General features: G+C 37.1%; 1 protein-coding gene across 33 annotated transcripts in view; it reads left to right on the top strand.

The window, feature by feature from the left end:
• SLMAP (sarcolemma associated protein) overlaps positions 1–24,491 on the top strand; it is a 177,168-nt gene that overhangs the window by 94,911 nt on the left and 57,766 nt on the right. For 7 of the 33 annotated variants that reach the window (XM_038003744.2, XM_007984743.3, XM_038003738.2 and 4 more), the window contains exons 5-13: positions 282–344; positions 8,938–9,033; positions 9,293–9,364; positions 11,921–12,061; positions 13,184–13,321; positions 15,755–15,923; positions 16,021–16,071; positions 16,554–16,604; positions 23,022–23,084. In XM_038003744.2, coding sequence (XP_037859672.2) covers positions 282–344; positions 8,938–9,033; positions 9,293–9,364; positions 11,921–12,061; positions 13,184–13,321; positions 15,755–15,923; positions 16,021–16,071; positions 16,554–16,604; positions 23,022–23,084 — 844 coding nt within the window. Of the gene's footprint in view, positions 1–281; positions 345–1,283; positions 1,305–8,937; positions 9,034–9,292; positions 9,365–11,920; positions 12,062–13,183; positions 13,322–15,754; positions 15,924–16,020; positions 16,072–16,553; positions 16,605–23,021; positions 23,085–24,491 lie in introns of those variants that run through there. The other 26 variants (XM_007984762.3, XM_038003751.2, XM_007984753.3 and 23 more) reach the window with 8 other exon arrangements.

Raw genomic sequence — 24,491 nt, 5'->3', positions numbered from 1 at the left:
AATGAATGAGGCTTGTTAAAATAGTAAAGAACTATTTAATGATGAATTTTAAAGGGAAAATATGTGGATCTATTGATTTAGGAGGTTTTATTTCTGGATTAAGAAAAGGCTTTATTTCCATCAGAAAAGAAAAAACGTAAAAGGCTATATTGCCTTTGTGCTATAAATTTGTGATTTTAATAACAGTTATTTTGCATATTTAAGTAAGTAGACATTTCAAGGAATTGGTTTAATGTTTTTTATGAAGTGTTTTCTGTTGATATTGTGTCATTTGTTTCTAGGTTGCTGCTAACACTCCAAGTATGTACTCTCAGGAACTATTCCAGCTTTCTCAGTATCTACAGGTAAAAGTAAATCTTGAGAATTCTTATAAGCAGAATTTCTTTTAAACTTTTAAAAGTTCTTGAAAGCAGAATTAGGGCCAGACATGGTGGTTAATGCCTGTAATCCCAGGACTTTGGGAGGCCTAGGCAGAAGGATTGTTTGGGGCCAAGAGTTTGAGACCAACCTGGGCAATAAAGTGAGACCCCGTCTCTACAAAAAAAATTTTTTAATTAACCAGGTGTGATGGTGTGCATCTGTCGTCCCAGCTACTTGGAAGTCTCAGGTGAGAGGATTGCTTGAGCCCAGGGGGTCGAGGCTGCAGTGAACTTTGATGGCACCACTGTACTCCATCCTAGGCAGCAGAGCAAGACCCTGTCTCAAGAAAAGAAGCTCAGAATTAAACAACTTATATTTTATTTTGCCAGTTCACAAATATAGGATAAAAAAATATTGGCTAGATACAAATACAAAAGAAATACTATCTTTTCAAAAAAGAGCAAAAGATTAAAAGTACATCTTATGAAGAAAGATAAAGAGTCAAGATTAAATCTAGAGAAAAGCCTTTGTACGAGAAGAATTTTTTTCTTCAAGTATGAGGAGGTTCCAAAACAGTTTTTTTAAATCTGGTTTTAAATTTTTTGAGAGACAGGGTCTGACTCTGTCTCTCAGGCTGAAGTGCAGTGGCATGGTCAGAACTCACTATAGCCTCGAACTCCTGGGCTCAAGTCTTTGTCCTGCTTCAACCTCCCAAAGCACTGGGATTATAGGTGTGAGCCGCCACGCCAAGCCCCAAAACAATTCTTTATCCATAGATGGCTTTTGTTTTGTTTTGTTTTATTTTATTCTATTTTATTTTTGAGATGGAGTCACACTCTGTAGCCCAAGCTGGAGTGCAATGGTACGATCTCAGCTCACTACAACCTCTGCCTCCTGGGCCCAAGCGATTCTCCTGCCTCCTTCCTGAGTGGCTGAGACTACAGGTATCCACCACTATGCCTGGCTAATTTTTTGTATTTTAGTAGAGATGAGGTTTTACCGTGTTGCCCAGGGTGGTCTCAAACTCCTGAGCTCAGGCAATCTGCCCACCTCAGCCTCCCAAAGTGTTGGGATTATAGGCATGAGCCATGGCGCCCGGCCCATAGATGACTTTTAAATAAAATTAAACTGGGAGAGATTTTGATTGCTTAATAATATTAATAGCAAGTAATTATATAGCACTTATTATATGCCAAGCTTCATTCTAGCACTTTACCTATATTATTTAATTCTCACAACAATCTTACAAGGTGCATATTTTATCCCTATTTTTACAGATAGAGTAACTGAGAGGCAGGAAGATTTAATAATTTATACAATATCACACATCAAGTATATGGTAGAGCTGGGATTTGAACCTGGACGGCCAGACCTGAGATTTTCTGCTTTGTGTAACCACTGTGCTGTGCTGCTTGATTCACAGAATAATTTCTTGGTGTAGAGCAGATACTTCTTCAAGTTAATGCCATATTTAAAGTACCATACAAATCTCTAAAAAGCAAACAAGTGTTTTGAGTTTTTTTGTTTGTTTGTTTTTTCTGTTTTTTGTGGGTTTGGGCTAGATTGTGTTTCTTATTCTGGTGAGGGAGCATGGTAAAAGAAAACCCTGGATCAGGAGATTAGAGATTGAGGTATTTTTTTTGTTTTGTTTTGTTTTTGAAACGGACTCTTGCTCTGTCACCCACACTGGAGTGCACTGGCGCAATCTCGTCTCATTGCAACCTCCCCCTCCCGGGTTTAAGCAATTCTTCTGCCCCAGCCTCCCGAGTAGCTGGAATTAAAGGCATGTGCCACCGCACCTGGCTAATTTTTTGTATTTTTAGTAGGGTAGAGTAGATTTTTAGGTTTCACCATGTTGGCCAAGCTGGTCTTAAACTCCTGACCTCAGGTGACCCACCCATCTTGGTCTCCCTAGGTGCTGGGATTACAGGTGTGAGCCACTGCACCCAGCAAGAGTGAGGTTTTTATCTTAGTTCTGCTACTCAACCCACTTTTGTGACCTTGAGTGAGTCATTTTATGTGGGTAGGCCTTCAGTTGTCTTTTGTTTCAAATAATAGAACCAAACGCGTGATCCTGGGTCCCTACATTCTTTTTTTTTTTTTCTGAGATGGAGTCTTGCTCTGTCGTCCAGGCTGGAGTGCAGTGGCGCGATCTTGGCTCACTGCAACCTCCGCCTCCCAGGTTCAAGTGATTCTCCTGCCTCAGCCTCCCGAGTAGCTGGGACTACAGGTGCGTGCCACCACACCTGGCTGATTTTTTGTATTTTTCATAGAGACAGAGTTTCACCATGTTAGCCAGGACGGTCTCGATCTCCTGACCTCGTGATCCACCCGCCTTGGCCTCCCAAAGTGCTGGAATTACAGGCCTGAGCCACCACACCCAGCCCCCTACATTCTTTTATAGGAATCAATCGGTGAGAATAGTTCCATCTTAGTTAAGAATGTATACATCTATGAAAATGAACAGAAAATTAATCAATGTATTAATCAGATCTTATCTTCCACCAGGCATAGTGTATGCATAGAAAAACATTATACATTTGGATTTTAATAGAGTATTTAAGAGTATTCTAAGCCAAAATTCCCTTGATTTAATCGTTGGCTTTAATTTCTGACCTACTGGGAAAGTTGTTTAACTCTTTTATGCCTCATTTTCCTCATCTATGAAATGGATATATAGTAATAGCACTTAACTTCACAGAATTGTGAAGAATAAAAAAAAATTAATATATGTAAAGCACTTAGAACAGTTCCTGGCACATAGAATGTATGCCATAAATGTTAGTAGTTGTTTACCATTCAATAGGAAGGCACGTTAATTAAGCTGCTTATGTTTAGAGGTGGAAGAAAACTTTGAGATTAATGTAATTTAAACCTCATTTTTCATATGAGAAATGTGGAGCTCATATAGGTTAAATTATTTTCCCAGGCTTGTATACTACTGTTACTAGTCATTGTGGATAGCATATCTCACTCCCTCACTCTCTCACTCTTTCCAACCTTCTTGTTCTGTGAATATTCCTAGTGTCCTAATCCTCTACTGTTCCTTTTCTAGCTCTTTGAGATAAAATTATACCACAGTCTTTTCTGTATACATTCTTATTGACTGCTAAAGTTCTAATGTAAATTGTGAACATTTTGAATAAAAACTGGAATAGGTGCATTTTATACCTTAGAACTAACTAAAAGACCATTGCTGGACTTACTAGATTTCTGTTAGGATATAGTTCATGGAGTTAAACTCTAAATGGAATTGAATTAAAAAGATGAAATTACACCATCTAGTGGAAGTAGATTCTAAAGATATGGTTGGTTGATGGTTTTGTTTTTCAGTAAAACTTTTTGCAGCATCTGAGGAATTTCCTGGATATTAGGAATGTTTTAGGAACTTAAACTTGGCAAATAGTCTCTTTTAAGTGAAGCTGTGTTTTAATATAGATTCTGAGGTGTATGGCTTTTTATTAGATTATTTAACCTATAGTTTTAGAGTTACATTAAAATGTAGTACCTCTAGACAAAATTTTCCATATTCATTATTTATCAAGGATGTGAAGAGCAATAAATTCATGCTTTAAACCTCAAGTACTATGTTTGAAGCGCATACTTCTCTGTTGAGGTGTCTCAGAGGCATTAGGGTCATAAGTGTTGCTCTGGATAATGACAGGAATAGAACAAGGTGAAGAAGGTATGCCAAAACACAACTAAATGCTATGAGCATTTCACCTTGATTGCGGATGAAGGAGACCTGCTTAACAGCTATCAACTGCTAACAAGCCACCTAGAGTTTAGACTTTGTACACTAATGTCTTTCTCTGTAAAATATATCTTTGGGCCGGGCGCAGTGGCTATGCCTGTAATCCCAGCACTTTGGGGGGCTGAGGCTGGTAGATCACCTGAGGTCAGGAGTTCAAGACCAGCCTGACCAAAATGGAGAAACGCCATCTCTACTAAAAATACAAAATCAGCCGGGCGTGGTGGTGCATGCCTGTAATCCCAGCTACTTGGGAGGCTGAGGCAGGAGAATCACTTGGACACGGGAGGCGGAGGTTGCGGTGAGCCAAGATCGTGCCATTGCACTCCAACCTGGGCAGTAAGATTGAAATTCCATCTCAAAAAATATATATACTATATAATTATATAATATCTATTACATATGTAATAGATATTATATATGTAATAGATATATAATATATATTATAGATACATAGATATCTATATATAGATATAGAGATATAAGTATATCATATTTATTACATATATATCTATTATATAAATATATAATCTATAAATATATCATATATAATCTATAAATATATCTATTGTTATATTTATATATTTATATTTATATGATATATATAACATCTATTATATCATTATATCTATTATATAGATATAATGATATAATAGATTAATAGATATAATTATATAATAGATTAATAGATATCTAATTAATAGATATAATTATATAATATCTATTACATATATAATATCTATTATATAATAGATATATCTATCTATAATATATAATAGATATATAATATATAATAGATATATGTCATAGCTATTGTATAATATATATTTATATAATATCTATTATATATTTATATAATAGATATTTTACATGTAGTAGATATTATATATTTATATAATATATATTTATAATATATTATTTAGATATTATATAATATAATGTATTTAGATATTATATTATATATATTTTATATATGTATCTTTGGAACTGCCAAATAGTTATTTAACTCTCTCATTATAAATCCCTTTATTACATTGAACCAATATTCAGTGGACTCTTACCTATTTTGGTATATTAATTGCTGGTAAGTGTTATATAGTCAGAGAGAATCAGAACACCTGAAAATGCAATAGGCTGTGCGAATAAAGCAATTTCTCTTTTTAATAGTATATATTGGCTGGGCACGGTGGCTCTTGCCTGTAATCCCAACACTTTGGGAGGCCGAGGCAGGCAGATCACTTGAGACCGGGAGTTCAGGACCAACCTGGCCAACATGGAGAAAGCTCATCTCCACAAAAAAATACAAAAATTAGCTGGGCATGGTGGTGTGCACCTGTAGTCCCAGCTGCTCAGGAGGCTGAGGCATGAGAATTGCTTGAACCCAGGAGGTGGAGGTTGCGGTGAGCCGATATTGTGCCACTGCACTCCAACCTGGGCTGCAGAATGAAACTCTGTCTCAGAAATAAAATAAAGCAAAAATGTGTATGTTTATATAAATAACATTTTTAAAAGGAAAAATTAAAAGCTCTATTTTAGATATCATACTTGTGCAATTAAGCCATTATAAAGTATTTTTGCTGATGACCAGATTATCTTGGCTTCAGTTGGAATGAGTTTGCTCTGAGGTGTATATATTTCACATATATTCACATATATGTGTATGTGGTTGTATATATACACATGTATACATATATATGCTATCATGCATCGCTTTACAACAGGCATATGATTTCATTAGGTGATTTTGTCATTGTGCAAACGTTATACATTGTACTTATATAACCTAGATGGCATAGCCTATTACACACCTAGGCTATATAGTAGAGCCTATTGATACTAGGCTGCAAACCCATACAGCATGTTATTGTACTGCTTACTGAAGGCAGTTGTAACACAATAGTATTCGTGTTTAGAAGCATATCTAAACGTAGAAAAGGTACAGTAAAAATACAGTATAAAAGATAGAAAAAGGCTGGAGGCAGTGTCATCCGAGCACTTTGGTTGACCAAGGCAGGAGGAACACTTGAGGCTAGGAGTTCAAGACCAGCCTGGTCAACATGGCAAAACCCTGTCTCTACTAAAAATACAAAAATTAGCTGGGCGTGGTGGCACATCCCTGTAGTCCCAGCTACTCAGGAGGCTGAGGCACCAGAATTGCTTGAACCCGGAGGCAGAGTTGCAGTAAGCTGAGATCACACCCCTGCACTCCAGCCTGGATGACAGAGCAAGGCTCTGTCTCAAAAAAGAAAAGAAAAGAAAAAGATAGAAAATGATATACCTGTACAAGGCGCTTACCATCAATAGAGCTTGCAGGACTGGAAGCTGCTCTGGGTGAGTCAGTGAGTGAGTAGTAAGTGAATGTGAAGGCCTATGACATTATTGTACACTACCATAGACTTTATAAACATCGTACACTTAGGCTACTTTAAATATATATTTTAAAAGTTTTTGGGGCAAGCATGGTGGCTTATGCTTGAAATCCCAGCACTTTGGATGGCTGAGGTGGGAGGATCACTTGAGACCAGGAGTTCAAGACCATCCTGAGCAACATAAGAAGGACCCATCTGTTTAAAAAAAAAAAAAAAAATTTAAAAATATTAGCTGGTGGTTGGGTGCGGGGACTCACGCCTGTGATCCCAGCACTTTGGGAGGCCAAGGTGGGCAGATCACTTGAGGTCAGGAGTTCGAGACCAGGCTGTCCAACATGGTGAAATGCCATCTCTACTAAAAATACAAAAATGAGCCAGGCGTGATGGCATTGCCTATCATCCCAGCTACTCAGGAGGCAGAGGTGAGAGAATCACTTGAACCCAAGAGGCAGAGGTTGCATTGAGCCAAGATCGCGCCATTGTACTCCAGCCTGCACAACAGAGCGAGACTCGTCTCAGAAAAAGAAAAAAAAATTAACTGGGCATGGTGGTGCGTGTCTGCATCCTAGCTATAGGGGGTGCTGAGGCAGGAGGATCACAAGCTCAGGAATTTGAGATTACTGTGAGCCATCACTTAGTGACATCATCATGCAACTGCACTCCAGCCTGGGTGACAGAGCTAGACTCTGGTCTCAAAAAAAGAAAAAAAAGTTTTTCTTTCTTCTATAATAAGCTAAACTTAGCTTACTATAACTTTTTTACTTTATACACTTACAAGTTTTAAAACTTTTTTGACTCTTGTATTCACACTTAGCTTAAAACACAAACACATAGTACAGCTGTTCAAAAATACTTTGTTTCTGGCCAGGCGTGGTGGCTCACACCTGTAATCCCAGCACTTTGGGAGGCCGAGGCGAGTGGATCACGAGGTCAGGAGATCCAGACCATCCTGGCTACACAGGTGAAACCCGGTCTCTACTAAAAATATAAAAAATTAGCCAGGCATAGTGGCGGGTGCCTGTAGTCCCAGCTACTTGAGAGGCTGAGGCAGGAGAATGGCGTGAACCCGGGAGGCGGAGCTTGCAGTGAGCGGAGACCGTGCCACTCCAACCTGGGCGACAGTCAGACTCCGTCTCAGAAAAAAAAAAAAAAATTTGTTTCTATTCTTAAATTATAAGCTTTTTATTAAAAATGTTTTAAACTTGTTTTTACTTTTTAAACTTTTTTGTTATAAATGAAGACATAAACACACACGTTAGCCTAGGCCTACACAATATCAAGATCATCAGTATCACTCTCTTCCACCTCCACATCCTATCCCACTGAAAAGTCTTCAGGGGCAGTAACATGCATGGAGCTGTCATCTCCTGTGATAACAGTGCCTTCTTCAGGATACCTCCTAAAGGACCTCTCTGAAGGTATTTTATAGTTAACCTTTTTTTCTTTTTAATAAGCAGAAGGAATATATAATTAACAATAAAAAGTATAGTACATGCATAAACTAATAACAGTCATATAATACTATTATGTATTATGTACTATATATAATTATATGTGCTATACTTTTATATAACTGGCAGCACAGTAGGTTTGTTTACACCAACATCTCCTCAGACACATGAGTAATGCCCCCTTGTGTTACAGTGTTAGGGTGGCTATGATGTCACTAAGCGACAGAAATTTTTCAGCTTCATTATAATTTTTTGGGACTACTGTGTATATGCAGTCTATAGTTGACTGAAATGTTGTTTTGTGGTGCATGACTTCTATATATGTGTGTGTATGTATAGGTATATGTCTACATACACACTGTGTATTAGCTTTTTCTATTGTATGTTTTTAAAAACTTGCTCTTCCAAATTATGCATAAAAAGAAAACAAAAACAGGTGACTTGTTTTCTATTAGGGGAGAAGTTGCAGTTAGAGAACCTCTAATGGCGGTACTTTCAGCCCAACAAATGAGACTAAAATGATGTGGCCCATATACATAAAGTAGTCATTTCCTATTTGCAGGGAATATGTTCCATGACCCCCAGTAGATGCCTGAAATCACAGATAGTGCCAAACTCTGTATCTACTGTGTTTTTTCCTATACATACACATACCTATGATAAAGTTTAACTTATAAATTAAGCATAGTAAGAAATTAACAATAATAATAAAATAGAACAATTACAACAGTATACTGTTACGTGAATAAAAGTTATGTGAATGTCAACATTCTGTCTGTCTTTCTCAGTGTATCTTGTACTGCACTATAACTGAAACTGGAAAGGGAAACCAGAGATAAGCAGGGACTGCTGTATATTTTACTAAGTACTATCAAGTGTCACATACTTTAAAATACATCAAGGGGGATGTAATATGAAGATATTTTAGAATGTGCTGAAAATTGATCACTCCTCAAAAGAATCATGATGAGCTTATTGGAATCTCTTTTGTGATTTGTAATACTAGGAGGCCTTACATCGGGAACAAATGTTGGAACAGAAGTTAGCCACGCTTCAGCGGCTACTAGCCATCACCCAAGAGGCTTCAGATACCAGTTGGCAGGTATTCCAGTTGTTTTATATTTAAGAAACATTTAAACATAATTTAATATTCCATACATGTTAAATAAACTAAAATGTAGCAAACAAAGACAAAATTATTTCCTAACTAATGAACAAGTTGTTGAAAATTTAGCATTTTACAGTGGATGCTGGTCAGTTTTATGCTTTTATATCTTTTGTTGTCAGTAGCAACCTTTTTTTATATACATGTGACTTTATAATTACTCGGGTTTTACTTATGTTTAATTTTTCTTCAATAGGCTTTAATAGATGAAGATAGACTCTTATCACGGTTAGAAGTTATGGGAAACCAATTACAGGCATGCTCCAAAGTAGGTATTAATCTCAAATGTGTAAAATGAAATGCATAGTTTTTTATGTAACATCATTTCTTTGACTATCATTTTGAGTATATGCTAAAAACTTCATACATTTCCACAATTCTTTTAAATCTTTTGTCATGAGAAATTTCAGACATCCATGTAAATAAAAATAATTATGTAATGAATACCCACATACACATCTTTTTTCTATTACAATTAATATTTCTTGAAAAAACTGGGTCATTTGTCCTCTAGAATTTCCCTCAGTCTGCATTGTTATTTAAACATTTTTTAGCTCCCCCTCCCACTCCATAAATTAGTAGTTTCATCTAGAGATTTAATCTGATTTAGGTTCAGTTTTTCTTTTTGTCAACAACCCTTTAGGGATGGTATTGTGTTCTTCCACCAAAGGACAACATAAAGTCTAGTTGTCTTTCTTTTTGAGATTTTATCAATCACTAATGATCCCAGCCTAGTCCATTGTTTCATTAAGGTTACAAAAATAAGGCTGGGCTCAGTGGCTCACTCCTGTAATCCCAGCACTTTGGGAAGCTGAGGCAGGCGGATCACCTGAGCTCGAGAGTTCAAGACCAGCCTGACCAACATGGAGAAATCCCGTCACTACTAAAACAAAATTAGCCAAACATGGTGGCACATGCCTGTAATCTCAGGTACTTGGGAGGCTGAGGCAGGAGAATCCCTTGAACCTCTGGTTGCAATGAGCCGAGGTTGCAATGAGCCGAGACTGTGCCATTGCACTGTAGCCTGAGCAACAAGAGTGAAACTGTCTCAACAACCACCACCACCACAAAAAAAAGTTATAAAAATAGTGATGTAATTCTGTTATTTCTTCACTCATTTAGCTGGGTTACTTCTGTAAAGAGAAGTTTCCTTCCAGACACAGTGGCTCATGCCTGTAATCCCAGCACTTTGGGAGGCCGACGCAGGCGTATCACTTGAGGTCAGGCGTTCAAAACCAGCATGGCCAACATGGCAAAACCCCATCTCTACTAAAAATACAAAAATTAGCTGGACATGGTGGTATGTACCTGTAATCCCAGCTACTCGCGAGGCTGAGACAGGAGAATTGCTTAAACCTTGGGGGGTAGAGGTTGCAGTGAGCCAAGATCGCCTCTAAACTCCAGCCTGGGCGACAGAGCAAGACTGTCTCAAAAAAAAAAAAAAAAAAAAAAAAAAGCGGGGTCAGTTTGAGACCAGTATGGGCAATATGGCAAAACCCAGTCTCTACCAAAAATTAAATATTTGCTTAGCATGGTGGTACATACCTATAGTCCTAGCTACTTGGGAGGCTTAGGTGGAAGGATCACTTGAGCCCAGGAGTTTGTGATTACAGTGAGTTATGTTTGCAGAACTGCACTCCAGCCTTGGTGACAAAGAGAGACCCTGTCTCTAAAAAAACAAAAAAAGGAAAAAACAATGGCCATTGTTTTTTGTAACTGTGCCGTCAAAAACCAAATACCAAATGTTCTCATTTATAAGTAGAAGGTAAGCTATAGTTATGCAAAGGCATACAGAGTGGTATGATGGACATTGGAGACTCAGAAGTTGGGAAAGTGAGAGGGGAGTGAGGGATGAAAAACTCCCTATTGAATACAATATACAGTATTCAGGTGATGAGTGCATTAAAATCCCAGACAACAACACTACATAATTTATCCATGTAACCAAAAACCGCTTGTATCCCTAAAGCTATTGGAATAAAAAAATTTAAATAACCCTGAGGTATGTTTTCTATGGGGAAAGCAAGATAAGTGATTTTCTCCCCTTATTTATTAGATTTCAGAATAATGAATTGGTTCTTTTTCATCTACCAAAGACTGGCCATGAAGTGTTTTCTCCCTTCACTTAGATTTAAACACATTTGATATATTTAAATCTGGTGCAGTTGTTTTTCTTGTTTTAGAGACAGGGTCTACTATGTTGCCCAGGCTAGTCTTGAACTCCTGAGCTCATGCAGTCCTCCCATCTCGGCCTCCCAAAGTGCTGGGATTACAGGCGTGAATTACTGCGGCCAGCCTGTTTTTCTTATTGATGCTCGAATTATCCCATCTTTGGTCTGTGTAAATGTCTTTCAGATTGATAGCTTCATGCTGTCATTTCAGACAAGATGTTTCAGGCTCATTTTATACATTTCCTGCCCCAGACATGAAGTCTGCTTTTCCCCTATGGTACGCTTATTCTTTTTGTTTTAACCATTGTTTTAAAATGCTTGGTGCCTTTGAAGGTAATTGATCATTTTTGCCTACAAATGTAAATATGGGAATTTGCAGTATGACAAATATAAGAGTAATTAATTTTGTATATTTTAGAGAAATTCTCAACTGTCTATAATTTTTTTTCTATAGGAAGTAGACATTAATATGTTTATGAAGGCATAATTTACTTATGCAACTTTTAAATACATCTTTTTAGTTAATACAGGGCCAGCATCATTTGTGTTTGGAGGTACCTTAATATACAATTTAAAATATGTCATAATGTGTTAATTTTTCTCAAACAAATGCTTTAAAAAAATAACTTGTCTATAATTATATTTTATTCTAGAATCAAACAGAAGATAGTTTACGAAAGGAACTTATAGCATTACAAGAGGATAAACATAACTATGAGACAACAGCCAAAGAGTCCCTGAGGCGGGTTCTTCAGGAGAAAATTGAAGTGGTTAGAAAACTTTCAGAAGTTGAGGTATTTCAATTAAAAAAAAATACTAAATAATATTATGAGTGTTTAAAAAAATCTCAAGCATTCCAGGATACTTTAAACATGGGTATTATTATATAGTTAGGAAATATTTTCTGTTTGTCAGGTGGGAAGGAACAGTTATGCTGCTTTCATTGACAGGAATTCTCCACATAACCATGTGAGTTTTGGTACTTATGCTCCCTAGTCAATGGCTGAGGAAATAAAAACGTAACCAGGGAATCTTACTGTTTGCATTCTGCTTAGGATTCACCCTCCATACAGCAGACCATGATATGTGCTGGGGAACTGATTTCCTGTCACTTGGTTTTGCTTTGCTTCTATTTGAGGGTGGTCAGTGTAAGGCCAAGAGACTACACTTCTTGTTCTTTTTAAATTCACTCTCCAGAGAGGAAAACTAGCTGTGTCGTATATTTAGGAAGTTTAAAGGTGAATTCATCTCCAAGGTCCTTTCTAGGTCTTTAAGGAACAATGAAAATGCAATTTTTATTGCTTTGGGGGCAAAAACTCTTAATTCATTATATAGATCATTTCTTTGAACCAATGCAAAATTACCACATACATAATGTATTACTAGAATTAGTTAAAATGCTCATCAGAAACTAAATGGTAAACATACCTTTCCTTACTACAGGTATAGTTTGTATTGCTACCTCATCCCATAGTGCCTGATTCACTGTTGTGTGATTAATTTGACATATAAAGAAAGAAAGTTACTAATTGTCTTTTAATTTTTTATTAAATTAATAGCTGGATATTATTAAACTTGCTTTCAAGGATTGATAGGCTTAAAATATTTTCACAGCTAAAAGTCATACCCATTGGCCTTTCAAAAATGTAATTATATAATGGCAGCATCCTTTTCCTGCCCCTACTCTCCCTCCACTTTTCTTTTTTGTTGTTGTTGTTAATTCTTAGTTACGTTTTCTGTTTTAGTGTATACCTGAAGTAAATTGAAATTCTTTAACTCAGCTTTATAAAGTCCAGGGCAGATGTTGATTTAGAATAGTCCATAGAATTATACTTTTATAAATTTAATTTAGAAGGAATTCTAAATAACAAATATACACTTATTCTAATTAAATTGCCTATAAACTTAAATCGCAGCGAAGTCTGAGTAATACTGAAGATGAATGTACCCATCTGAAAGAAATGAATGAAAGGACTCAGGAAGAATTAAGAGAATTAGCCAATAAATATAATGGAGCAGTTAATGAGATTAAAGATTTATCTGATAAATTAAAGGTATGTATTTACTCTGCCTGAAAGTATGTTAAGCTAATAATCCCTAACATACTGGATAGCTTAAGGTTTTAGGTATTGCTTTAGCTAGGCATGGTGGTGGTCGCCTGTAATCCCAGCTTCTCGGGAGGCTGAGGTGGGAGAATTGCTTGAACACAGGAGACGGAGGTTGCAGCGAGCCAAGATCATGTCACTGCACTCCAGCCTGGGCGACAGAGCGATACTCCATCTCAAAGGAAAAATAAACAAACAAAAAACAGTTTGGGCTGGGTGCAGTGGCTCATGCCTATAATCCCAGCACTTTGGGAGGCGGAGGCAGGCAGATCATGAGGTCAAGAGATTGAGACCATCCTGGCCAACATAGTGAAACCCTGTCTCTACTAAAAATGCAAAAATTAGCTGGGCACGCACCCGTAGTCCCAGCTCCTTGGGAGTCTAAGGCAGGAGAATCACTTGAACCCGGGAAGCAGAGGTTTCAGTGAGCTGAGATTGCGCCACTGCATTCCAGCCTGGCAACAGAGCAAGACTTCGTCTCACAAAAAAAAAAAAAAAAAAGTTTGAAAACCGTTGGTATAGGTAGCTATTTTGAATTGATTTGCATAGTCTCCTTGAATGTGTTAAATTATGCTGAAAGTATGAAAGCAGGATGTAGGTGGTACTACATATTAAATAAGAGTTCTATAAAAGATTTTAGGTATTGCTGAATGGTTATTGATGTAAAAATTTGATAACAGTTGAAATTTATAGTGAAAAGAAGGTGTCTGTATTCCATTTAGCCCAACCTCCATTACTATAGATAATTGAAAGCCTGTAAATGCTGACATAGTTCCTCTGGATGAATATGTAGTCAGTGCTTCACAATAGACATTTTTAAAATATATAACAGGAAGTAGATGAGAATCGGCAAAACCCATGATATTCAGATGTTTTAAAACCTAAAACTGCTTATCATTAGGCCATCTAAAAGGCACGGCCCAGCTATTTAGTGCCGTGCTGGAACAAGCCCAGAGAGGATCTGGGAATGATCTGTTCCCTTTTAGCTTTCAGGGATGCTGTTAACTCTGCTTTAGATGCCATTCCCTTTATCTATGAGACATTTAGAATAAGGACAGATCAGATCATAGGGTAATGATAGAGTAATGTCTAGTTGGTCCTTTAGAATCTTATAACTGAGAAAAAAAAATCTTATAACTGTTTGTGAAGATCTATCTTGATTTAATTCAAACCATGGATTGAGTGCCTAGAAGATATGTGTTTGTTAGAGAAGACCAGAGCATACCTCCTTTGGTTAACCTATGATAGTTTTCAAGGTTGGTCTTGTTAAAAGGAGATTGTCGTAGTCCATTTGTGTTACCATAAAGGAATAGCTGAGACTGGGTAATTTATAAAGATAAGAGGTTTATTTGGGTCACAGTTCTGCAGGTTGAAGCTTCAGGCTGCTTCCACTCATGGCAGAAGGCAAAGTGGAGCTGGCACGTGTGCCATGGTGAGAGAGGAAGCAAGAGAGAGAGTCTGGGAGAGGTGCCAGGCTCTTTTTTAACAACCAGCTCTCATGGGACTAATAGAGTGAGAATTCACTCATTACCATGAGGACAGCACCAAGCCATTCATGAGGGATCTGCTCCCATAACCCAAACACCTCTCATTAAACCCCATCTCCAACATTGAGGATCAAATTTTAACGTTGAGGCTTGGAGGACAAACATCCAAACTATAGGCAGAGGTCTTTTTGAATAGTGATTGTACTGTCATCTCTTTACTGAACAATTTTGTTTAAAATTTCAGAATGTTAACATTATAGAACTTAAAAACTGAAATAATAGTAATTTTGGGGAAAAATCTTACTTTCGTCTTTAAAAATACAATTTTTTTTTTTTTCCACATTGACCCTTTACCTCTGTGTGTACTGAGCCTACTTGCTTCCTCCAAGTTTCTCTCTCCTGGGTGTTATGGAGGAGTAACCCAATGCAAATAATTTTTGACATCAAGCCTTTGTCTTTATCATCTTTACTGGTTTAGAAATGTCAGGTTAGCCGGGCACAGTGGCTCATGCCTATAATCCCAGCACTTTGGGAGGCCAAGGTGGGCTGATCACCTGAGGTCAGGAGTTCGAGACCAGCCTGATCAACATGGAGAAACCCCGTTTCTACTACAAATACAAAATTAGCTGGGTGTGGTGGCGCATGCCTGTAATCCCAGCTACTTGGGAGGCTAAAGAAGGAGAATCACTTGAACCTGGGAGGCGGAAGTTGCCTGGGCAACAAGAGTGAAACTCCATCTCAAAAAAAAGAAAGAAAGAAATGTCAGGTTTACATATAATGTTCTGTAATATTGAACACTTTTCTTAGAAGTTTAAGTGAATAAAGGCATTCCTGGCTTAGGGCTCTTAAAACAAAGTTAGGTTTGTTAAATAACTGAATTTTCTTATTTCTCTAGGTAGCAGAGGGAAAACAAGAGGAAATCCAACAGAAAGGACAGGCTGAGAAAAAAGAATTACAACATAAAATAGATGAAATGGAAGAAAAAGAACAGGAGCTCCAGGCAAAAATAGAAGCTTTGCAAGCTGATAATGATTTCACCAATGAAAGGCTAACAGCTTTACAAGGTAAGTTAGCTAATCCAGAAATCGATTTTATTTTATTTTTTTTCTTTTTGTCTGTGAAATATCTTTTTTTTTTTTTTTTTTGGACTTATATTTACAGTACGGTTAGAACATCTTCAGGAGAAAGCTCTTAAAGAATGCAGCAGCTTAGGTATGTGTCATCCAAATTTCTTACTTAAACCTGAATTTTATCCTTAAACTTTTGACCTTGTTTACTGTCTCACATTGAGTATTTTAAGGGATGTTTTATGTATTAGTTATAAAGTATCTATACTCTTTTAGGAAATTTTCTTTAAAAATATGCTTGATTGCCACCAGTGGGCACCATTGTTTTCCTTGAGAAGAGTGAAATTTCTGCATCTGAGATCTTCTACCCAGGGATATTTAAATAAGAAAAGTACATGAACAGCAGGATCCCTTTTCTTTTAAGGTTCATTGGAAGGCCACTAAGCAGTTGTAGTCTTTTCTCAGAATTAATAGAAAGTGGCAAATTGAACCCTTCTAGTAAAAATAAATTTAACATGTTCTATACAATCTTGATCTTAGGAATACAGAATGCCATGGTTACACTTGAGACCATATTTAAAGTAATACTTTCTTTGATCAGGCAATGATATACTGTCTTAATCCTAGGGATACAAGTTGATGACTTCTTACCTAAAATAAATGGGAGCACAGAAAAAGGTAGTGTAAAAAACTTAAATATATATATATATATAAAAAAAATGATATCATTTTAGTCTTTAAGCAGGATAAAGAGTTCAGGGTTTTAAGTATTTGGAATGAAAAGCATGCTCTCATGGATCATTGAACCCCATCATTTAAAAATCAAGCTTTCCTTTATTTTGTAAGCGTTGATGCTGTGATCAATTCTTAGATATCCCTTGTTATATGGAAATTTCAATTACTCCAATAAGAAAATGATAAAGTTCAACTTTAGCGATATATAATATAGCTCTTTTTCCCCACTCTGTTTTTCAAAGAGCTGTACTACCATTTTATTTCATCAAGTTCTGCTTTCAGGGATACTTGACCCCCATTTAAAACATTCGAGTTTATTTAACAGCTTATTGAGCCCTTGGACATGCCATAGAAAATACTTTGTTTATCCCATCTGTTTCATTGATCAGAGAGAACAAGGTCAGTTTTTTCTGCCATCAGAAAAATCTTTTATTAATTATTGGTTCTGTGACCCTTCTTTCTGAACAGCGTGGGTTCTCTCTTGCCAAAAACATAAAACCACTATTGGTTTTCCTGTCACTACATGGGGTACTTTTTACCCAGTGGCCTCTACTATCCTTCAGTCTTGAAGATCCCTAGTCATCCTCCTTCTCTCCCCTTCCATCTAACATTAATTGAGCACCAACTGTGTGCCAGACCCTGCGCTAGGTGCTTAGAGTACAGTAGAAATAAAACTCTTTTCTGTGTTTATCAATCTATGTGCCTTTCGTCTCAGTTTTCTACAGAAGTTAGTGGAAGATATCAGAGTTGATACACAGAACTTATTAAATATTTTTTCCTTAGCCAGGCATTGTGGTGTGCACCTGTAGTCCCAACTACCCGGGAGGCTAAGGTGGGAGGGTCAGCTGAGCCCAGGAGGTTGAGGCTGCCATGAGCCATAATTGTGCCACTGCACTGCAGCCTGGGTGGCAGAGTGAGACCCTGTCTTTTTTTTAAAAAAGAAAGAAAGAAAAGAAAAGAAAAAATATTTTTTCCATGTATCAGGGGATATCATAATAGTTCTTGGGCAGCAATCAAGCTGGTAGAGTTAGGAGGTGGGTTTTTTGGTTCTGCTTTGGTTTGGTTTTGTTTGGTCAGTTTTTAATCAAGAACTGGCATTATAGGCTCAGGTAACTGTGTATATGTTAGCTGCAAGGTCAAAACTATATTGCATATGTAATGAATTTTGAAACTCTCAAGAAAAATGTTCATTAATCATTGCAGTTTGACTATTCTATGTATGTTTTGTAAAATGCATGGACTTTTTAAAATTCCAATTTGATTGAATTTAAATTTGAGAATTTTTAAAGGTGTAGTTTATATTCATTGGGATTAAGTAGATTGCTTGAGCTCAGGAGTTTCAGACCAGCCTGGGCATCATGGTGAAATTTTGTCTCTACAAAAAATACAAAAATTAGCTATGCATGGTTGCCACATGCCTGTAATCCCAGCTACTCAGGAGGCTGAGGTGGGAGGATCACTTGCGCCCAGGAGGTCAAGGCTGCAGTGAGCTGAGATCACGCCACTGCAGGCAATGGGAGTGAGACCCTGTCTCAAAAAAACAAAATCATGTCTGGCACAGTGACTTACACCTATAATCCCAGCAGTTTAGGAGGCCAAGGCGGGTGGATCACTTGAGGTCAGGAGTTCAAGACCACCAGGGTCTGGAAAACTTGGTGAAACCCTGTCTCTACAAAAAAATAGAAAAATTAGCTGGGCGTGGTGGCATGCTACTGTAATCCCAGCTACTCAGGAGGCTGAGGCAGGAGAATCGCTTGAACCTGGGAGGCAGAGGTTGCAATGAGCCCAGATTGTGCTACTACACTCCAACCTGGGCAACAGAGTGAGACTCCTGTCTCAAAAAGAAAAAAAAAGAAAAAAAAAAAGCAGTCAATCAGTCATCACCCTCTTATATATATTAATAATGTTAGTATTAACCCAAGCTGGGAAACTGCTATTCATTCCTTCAATTAAGAGAATCATTTATGTACATGGAGCCATCTTTATACTATTTAGAGAGTTGTCAAATTACTGCTTCATTTTTTTACAGTTCCAGTTGATTCAGATAAAAATAACAGTAGACTGCTTTCATATTGTATTAATATAATTGTTAAAGACTCCTTGATTTTAAGAATAAATATTTTAGATACTTAAAGGTAACTCCTTACTATAATTATTTTTTCCTTATTTGTGTGCTTGCTTTTTTGGTGGTGATATACTGAGTGGTATGATAGTGACTAATAGAATATTTTAAAAGAAACCAAGTGATAAATTTCTGGATATGCACCAAAACTTAGGTAAGAGTGGACTTTGGAATAAGATGGCACTTAATTCCATTCTGAATCACTTGTAATATAATAATGAACCAATTATCAAGTATCCCAGTATTACCAATGTCCATAACCATATTATATAATTTTAACTAAATTACTCTTTAAATAATAGAGAGCCAAGTATAGTTGTAAGAGAATATTTTTAAATATCTGAAAATGTTAAAATTAATAATACTTTCAGTGAATTCCATTTTAAAAATTAAATATAATGTAGCTACTAAAAGCACAGGTTTTGTACTGTAAATTTTTTGTGTGTCTTATCTAATAAGCATAATCTGAATATATCTTAGAGAGTAAAGGACAGTGTTGTCCAAAATAAACATAAGGCTGGGTGTGGTGGATCACACCTATAATCCCAGCACTTTGGGAGACCAAAGTGGAAGGATTGCTTGTGTCCAGGAGTTCAAGGCCAGCTTGAGCAACATAGTGAGACCTCGTCTCTATAAAAAAATTAAAAATTAACTGGGCATAGTGGTGTGCACCTGAGACCCAGCTCCTCAGGAGGCTAGATGGGAGAATCACTTAATCCTGGGAAGTCAAGGCTGCAGTGAGTCGTGATCACACCACTGTACTCAGCCTGGGTGACAGAGTGAGACCTGTCAAAAAAATAAAAAATTAACATAATGAGAGCCATATACATAATTTAAAATGTTCTGCTGGGCAAAGTAGCTTGCTCCTGTAATCCCAGCAAGGGAGAATTGTTTGAGCCCAAAAGCTCGAAAGCTGCCTGGACAATATAGTGAGACCCCATCTATAAAAAGATTACTTGCTTTTTTTTTTTTTTTTTTTTTTAAATTAGTGAGGTGTGGTATCATGTGCCTATAATCCCAGCACATTGGGAGGCTAAGCAGGGAAGACTACTTGAGGCCATTAGTTTGAGACCAGCCTGGGCAACATAGTGAGACCTCTGTCTCTACACAAAATTTAAAAATTAGCCAAGTGTGATTGTACACATCTGTAGTCCTAGATAGTTGGGAAGCTGAGGAGGGAGGATCCCTTGAGCCCAGGAATTCAAGGTTGCAATGAACTATGATTGTACCACTGTACTCCAGCCTGGACAATAGAGTAAGACCCTGTTTTTTAATTTAAAAAAATTCTGGCGGCCACATTGTATTAGTCAGGGTTCTCTAGAGGGACAGAACTAATGGAATATATATATTATATATATAAAGGGGAGTTTATTAAGTCTTAACTGACATGATCACAAAGTCCCACATAGGTCATCTTCAAGCTGAGGAGCAAGGAGAGCCAGTCCGAGTTCCAAAACTGAAGAACCTGGAGTCTGATGTTCAAGGACAGGAAGCATCCAGCACAGAAGAAAGATGTAGGCTGGGAGGCTAGGCCAGTCTCTCTTTTCACATTTTTCTGCCTGCTTATATTCTAGCCCCACTGGCAGCCGATTAGATTGTGCTCACCCAGATTAAGGGTAGGTCTGCCTTTCCCAGCCCACTGACTCAAATGTTAATCTCCTTTGGCAACACCCTCACAGACACACCCAGGATTAATACTTTGTATCCTTCAGTCCATTCAAGTTGACACTCAGTATTAACCATCACACACATTAAAAATATAAAAAGCTGGCCGGGCGCAGTGGCTCAAGCCTGTAATCCCTGCACTTTGGGAGGCCGAGACGGGCGGATCACGAGGTCAGGAGATCGAGACCATCCTGGCTAGCATGGTGAAACCCCGTCTCTACTAAAAAATACAAAAAAATAGCCGGGCACGGTGGCGGGCGCCTGTAGTCCCAGCTACTCGGGAGGCTGAGGCAGGAGAATGGCGTGAACCCGGGAGGCGGAGCTTGCAGTGAGCTGAGATCCGGCCACTGCACTCCAGCTTGGGCGACAGAGCGAGACTCTGTCTCAAAAAAAAAAAAAAAAAAATATATATATATATATATAAAGCTGGGTGCAGTGGTACATGCCTGTTGTCCCAGTTACTTGGGAGGCTAAGGTGGCAGGACCCCTTAAGGCCATGAGTTTGAGGTTATAGTGCTTTGCAGTCACACCTGTGAATAACTACTGCACTTGATCCCAGACAACATAGCAAGATCCCATCTCTATCATATGTATATATAAACAAAACAAATTCAAATATTTTGCCTATAGCATCTAAAATATTATTTCAATGTTAATAAATATTAAAATGATTAATAAATTATTAATGAAATATTTCATATTACAATTTTCTTACTAATTCATTGAAATCATTGTACATTTGTTTTATGCTTAGGACATCTCAGTTAGAGCTAGCCACTTATGAAGGGTTCAGTAACTACAGTAGCTAATGGCTATTATATTGGATAGCATAGGTATATAAATAAAAATCCATAGGAAACTCATATATATAAATAAAATGTATTTTAATTAGAGTTGTTTTGTATCTTTTTATATTAATCTTGGATTTTATCTAAACCAGTTTAGTAAATATTTTAATGTAGAGTTCAAAGTGTGATTGTTAGCTTTGTAAGTAATAGTGGGATGTCCCTCTTTAATAAATGTCATCTTAAGTCCTTTGATATTAGTCTGAAATATGTTTCAAATATGTTTTGTAAAGTCCTTTAGCTAAGTTAAAATTTCGTTACAAATGAGTTTATGTATATAACATGGTGGTATAGTTTGAGGTTTGAAAGTGTTACCATATCTAAAATAGGATTTATGAAAAACAACTTTCTATCTTGGCAATTACTATTATACTGAGGGCTCCTGTTTTGCTTTTTCTGGCTCCAGTTGTCAAATTCTTATTTATTCGATTTTTTTTTAATTTAAAATTTATGTTGCAGTTAGTATTTTTTTCTTTTTGAGGCTATATTGTATCTCTATATAGTATTCTAGGTATGTAATGCATTGGTCTCTCCGAAGCACAAGTTTTATCAACCTTTTCCCTACATGTTTTAGCCTTACACTGATTGTGATGATAGATGGGAGGCTCTGCACACCTTGTAACTTACTAAAGCATAATGATAGATTTTAGTATAGAATTAGAGAAGATAGCTAACAGGAAGGATATAAAGAGAGATAAGGCATGATCGGAGTAGGTGGTATCTGCCTGTCATGCAAAGTTGAGACGATCGAGGAGTAACGTGGCTTGAGGTGGAGGAGAGGGGAAGGAGGCTTTTATAGGGAGAGTGGTGCCAACTCATGTGTCCCCTTTGACAGATTCTAATGCTTTCACACTTTCCAAGTAGTCATTATGTCAGAATATGTTTTTAACACTTTAACTTCCAAAATCGATTTGGTAGTTTTGAAAGATATAAATACGTGTTAAAGGACATTATCCAGATTCAGAAGTAACTCTTTAAATCACAATAAAGATTATTGTAAGAAAAGGAGTGGAACTTTTATTTAACCGCTAATGTTAGGTTTTTATTGTCTCCATCCATTTTTTTAAATGAAAAATACATTCTGTTTGACTTGAGCAAAACCATTTGCCAAGTTCTTACTTTGAAATGAATAGGCACTGATTTTGATCATTTGGGCAGAGATAAACAATTTAATGTTTTAATACTATATGAGGTACAGATTAAGTGACTCAAAGGGGAAGATTATGAAATGAATATGTAAAACTTAAAACATTACATCAGTTTCTTAAAAATTTTATGGTATTACTTTATGATATTCTTAAAGTATTTACCTTTTGCCTCTTAACTAAGATGAATAACTTTGAAGAGGGAGTATTATAGAACAATCACTTGAAAATTAATTCAATAATGACAAATAAATTATTTAAGGGTATTTGTTGAGCTCTAGTGGACAAAAGATAGAAGAACCTTTAAAGTGGAAGAATTATTTTAAAACAATTTATTTATGTGATTTTCTTGACCTCTTTGGATAAAAACTACACCTTTAAAAGCTAACCATTCAGTGTACAAATTAATAATAATTTTCAGTCGTTTAACTCCAAAATATGTCTGCTTTAGTATCAAAATATATTGAACCTTTATTAGTCTTACTTAGTACCATGTTAATACATTTCTGTTTTCCTACCTTTGCTGTTGGTTTTCAAAGACAGCAACAAACTATATCCTTAAAGGTGTTTCTTTCTTTATTAGAGCACTTGCTTTCAAAGAGTGGCGGGGACTGCACTTTTATTCATCAATTCATAGAATGCCAGAGTGAGTACAGAGTATTTTTCACCTTGATTTTAATGAAGTCAGGGGCTAAAACTGAAAAGTGAGAGGTAAAATGAGGATCTCAATATGTTTGTTATAGCAGAAGTGTTTAAATGGCCGTCAGCAAACCTTTTCATACTATTTCTCTCTTTTGAGAAAAATATTTCTGTTGCATTTGCATTCACAGATGGAGCTGAGCATTTCATATTGGCCACCATAGAAAAGAGGGAAACTTTCAAGCTTATTAATTTTGAGGTTCTTAAATAAATTTCTTAGAGTAAATGAAGCCAGAAAAATAATTATTTAGTTTGGGCATTCCATTCTGAAGATGGCCCTCAGAGTAGCAGGAGCTTTTTAGAGAGGTAGTAGCGGTAGATTGTCCTACAATCTGACCTCAACTACCTACCCGTGGGAAGTTGTAAAAGGCTATCTTTAAGAATATTTTAAAGAGGCCAGGCATGGTGGCGTGCGCCTATAATCGCAGTTGCGTGGAAGGCTGAGGTGGTGGAATCGCTCGAACCTGGTAGGCCAAGGTTGCAGTGAGCCGAGATTACACCATTGTGCTCCAGACTGGGCAATAGAGCAAGACTCTGTCTCAAAAATATATATATATTTTAAAGATAGATTGGCTTGACTGGGCACGGTGGCTCACACCTGTAGTCCTAGCACTTTGGGGAGGCCGAGCTGGGTGGATCACCTGAGGTCAGGAGTTTGAGGCCAGCCTGACCAACATGGTGAAACACCGTCTCTACTAAAAATACAAAAATTAGCTGGGTGTGGTGGCAGGTGCCTATAATCCTAGCTTCTTGGGAGGCTGAGACAGGAGAATTGCTTGAACCCAAGAGGTGGAGGTTGCAGTGAGCCGAAGACAGACCAACAAAATGATAAATTGGCTTTTGAAGTGATTTAGACCTCTGCTGAATTCTGAACAAAGATACCATGAATTCCTTTTTACTTGAAAGTCACAAAAGCTGCTTAAATCTATAACAATTGCAAGGTTGTGATATTTTCTTGGTTTTTGTTAAGTAGAGGTCATCGTGTGTGGTAAAGATTTGTTGATAATGTCTGTGGTTTTTTCCATCAAGCAAATACTTTCTCAGGCATTCTTCTCATTCTGCTCTCCTTTCTTGGAAATGTAGTTTCCCAAGTTTTTATGCTCATAATTTCATTGTGTGAATATTCATTCATATGTGCCCCCCACTACCCTGCCCTGCTACCTCAGGAGCACTTGGGGGTTCTAAGGGTCATACTTGGTAATTAAAACAGTCACAAATTCAGCACATCAAATGTTACACTCCTTGGAGATCCTTCAAGGAAACTGAGAATTTCATTTAATAGTTTTCGCAGAGCTTCTGTTTTTGCAGTTTTGATACTATAATATTAAGTATAAGTTGAATATTACTTTGAGGC

Source organism: Chlorocebus sabaeus, chromosome 22 (assembly GCF_047675955.1).
Source record: "Chlorocebus sabaeus isolate Y175 chromosome 22, mChlSab1.0.hap1, whole genome shotgun sequence".
Lineage (NCBI taxonomy): Eukaryota > Metazoa > Chordata > Mammalia > Primates > Cercopithecidae > Chlorocebus > Chlorocebus sabaeus.
This window is presented reverse-complemented; position numbering and strand designations above follow the sequence as displayed.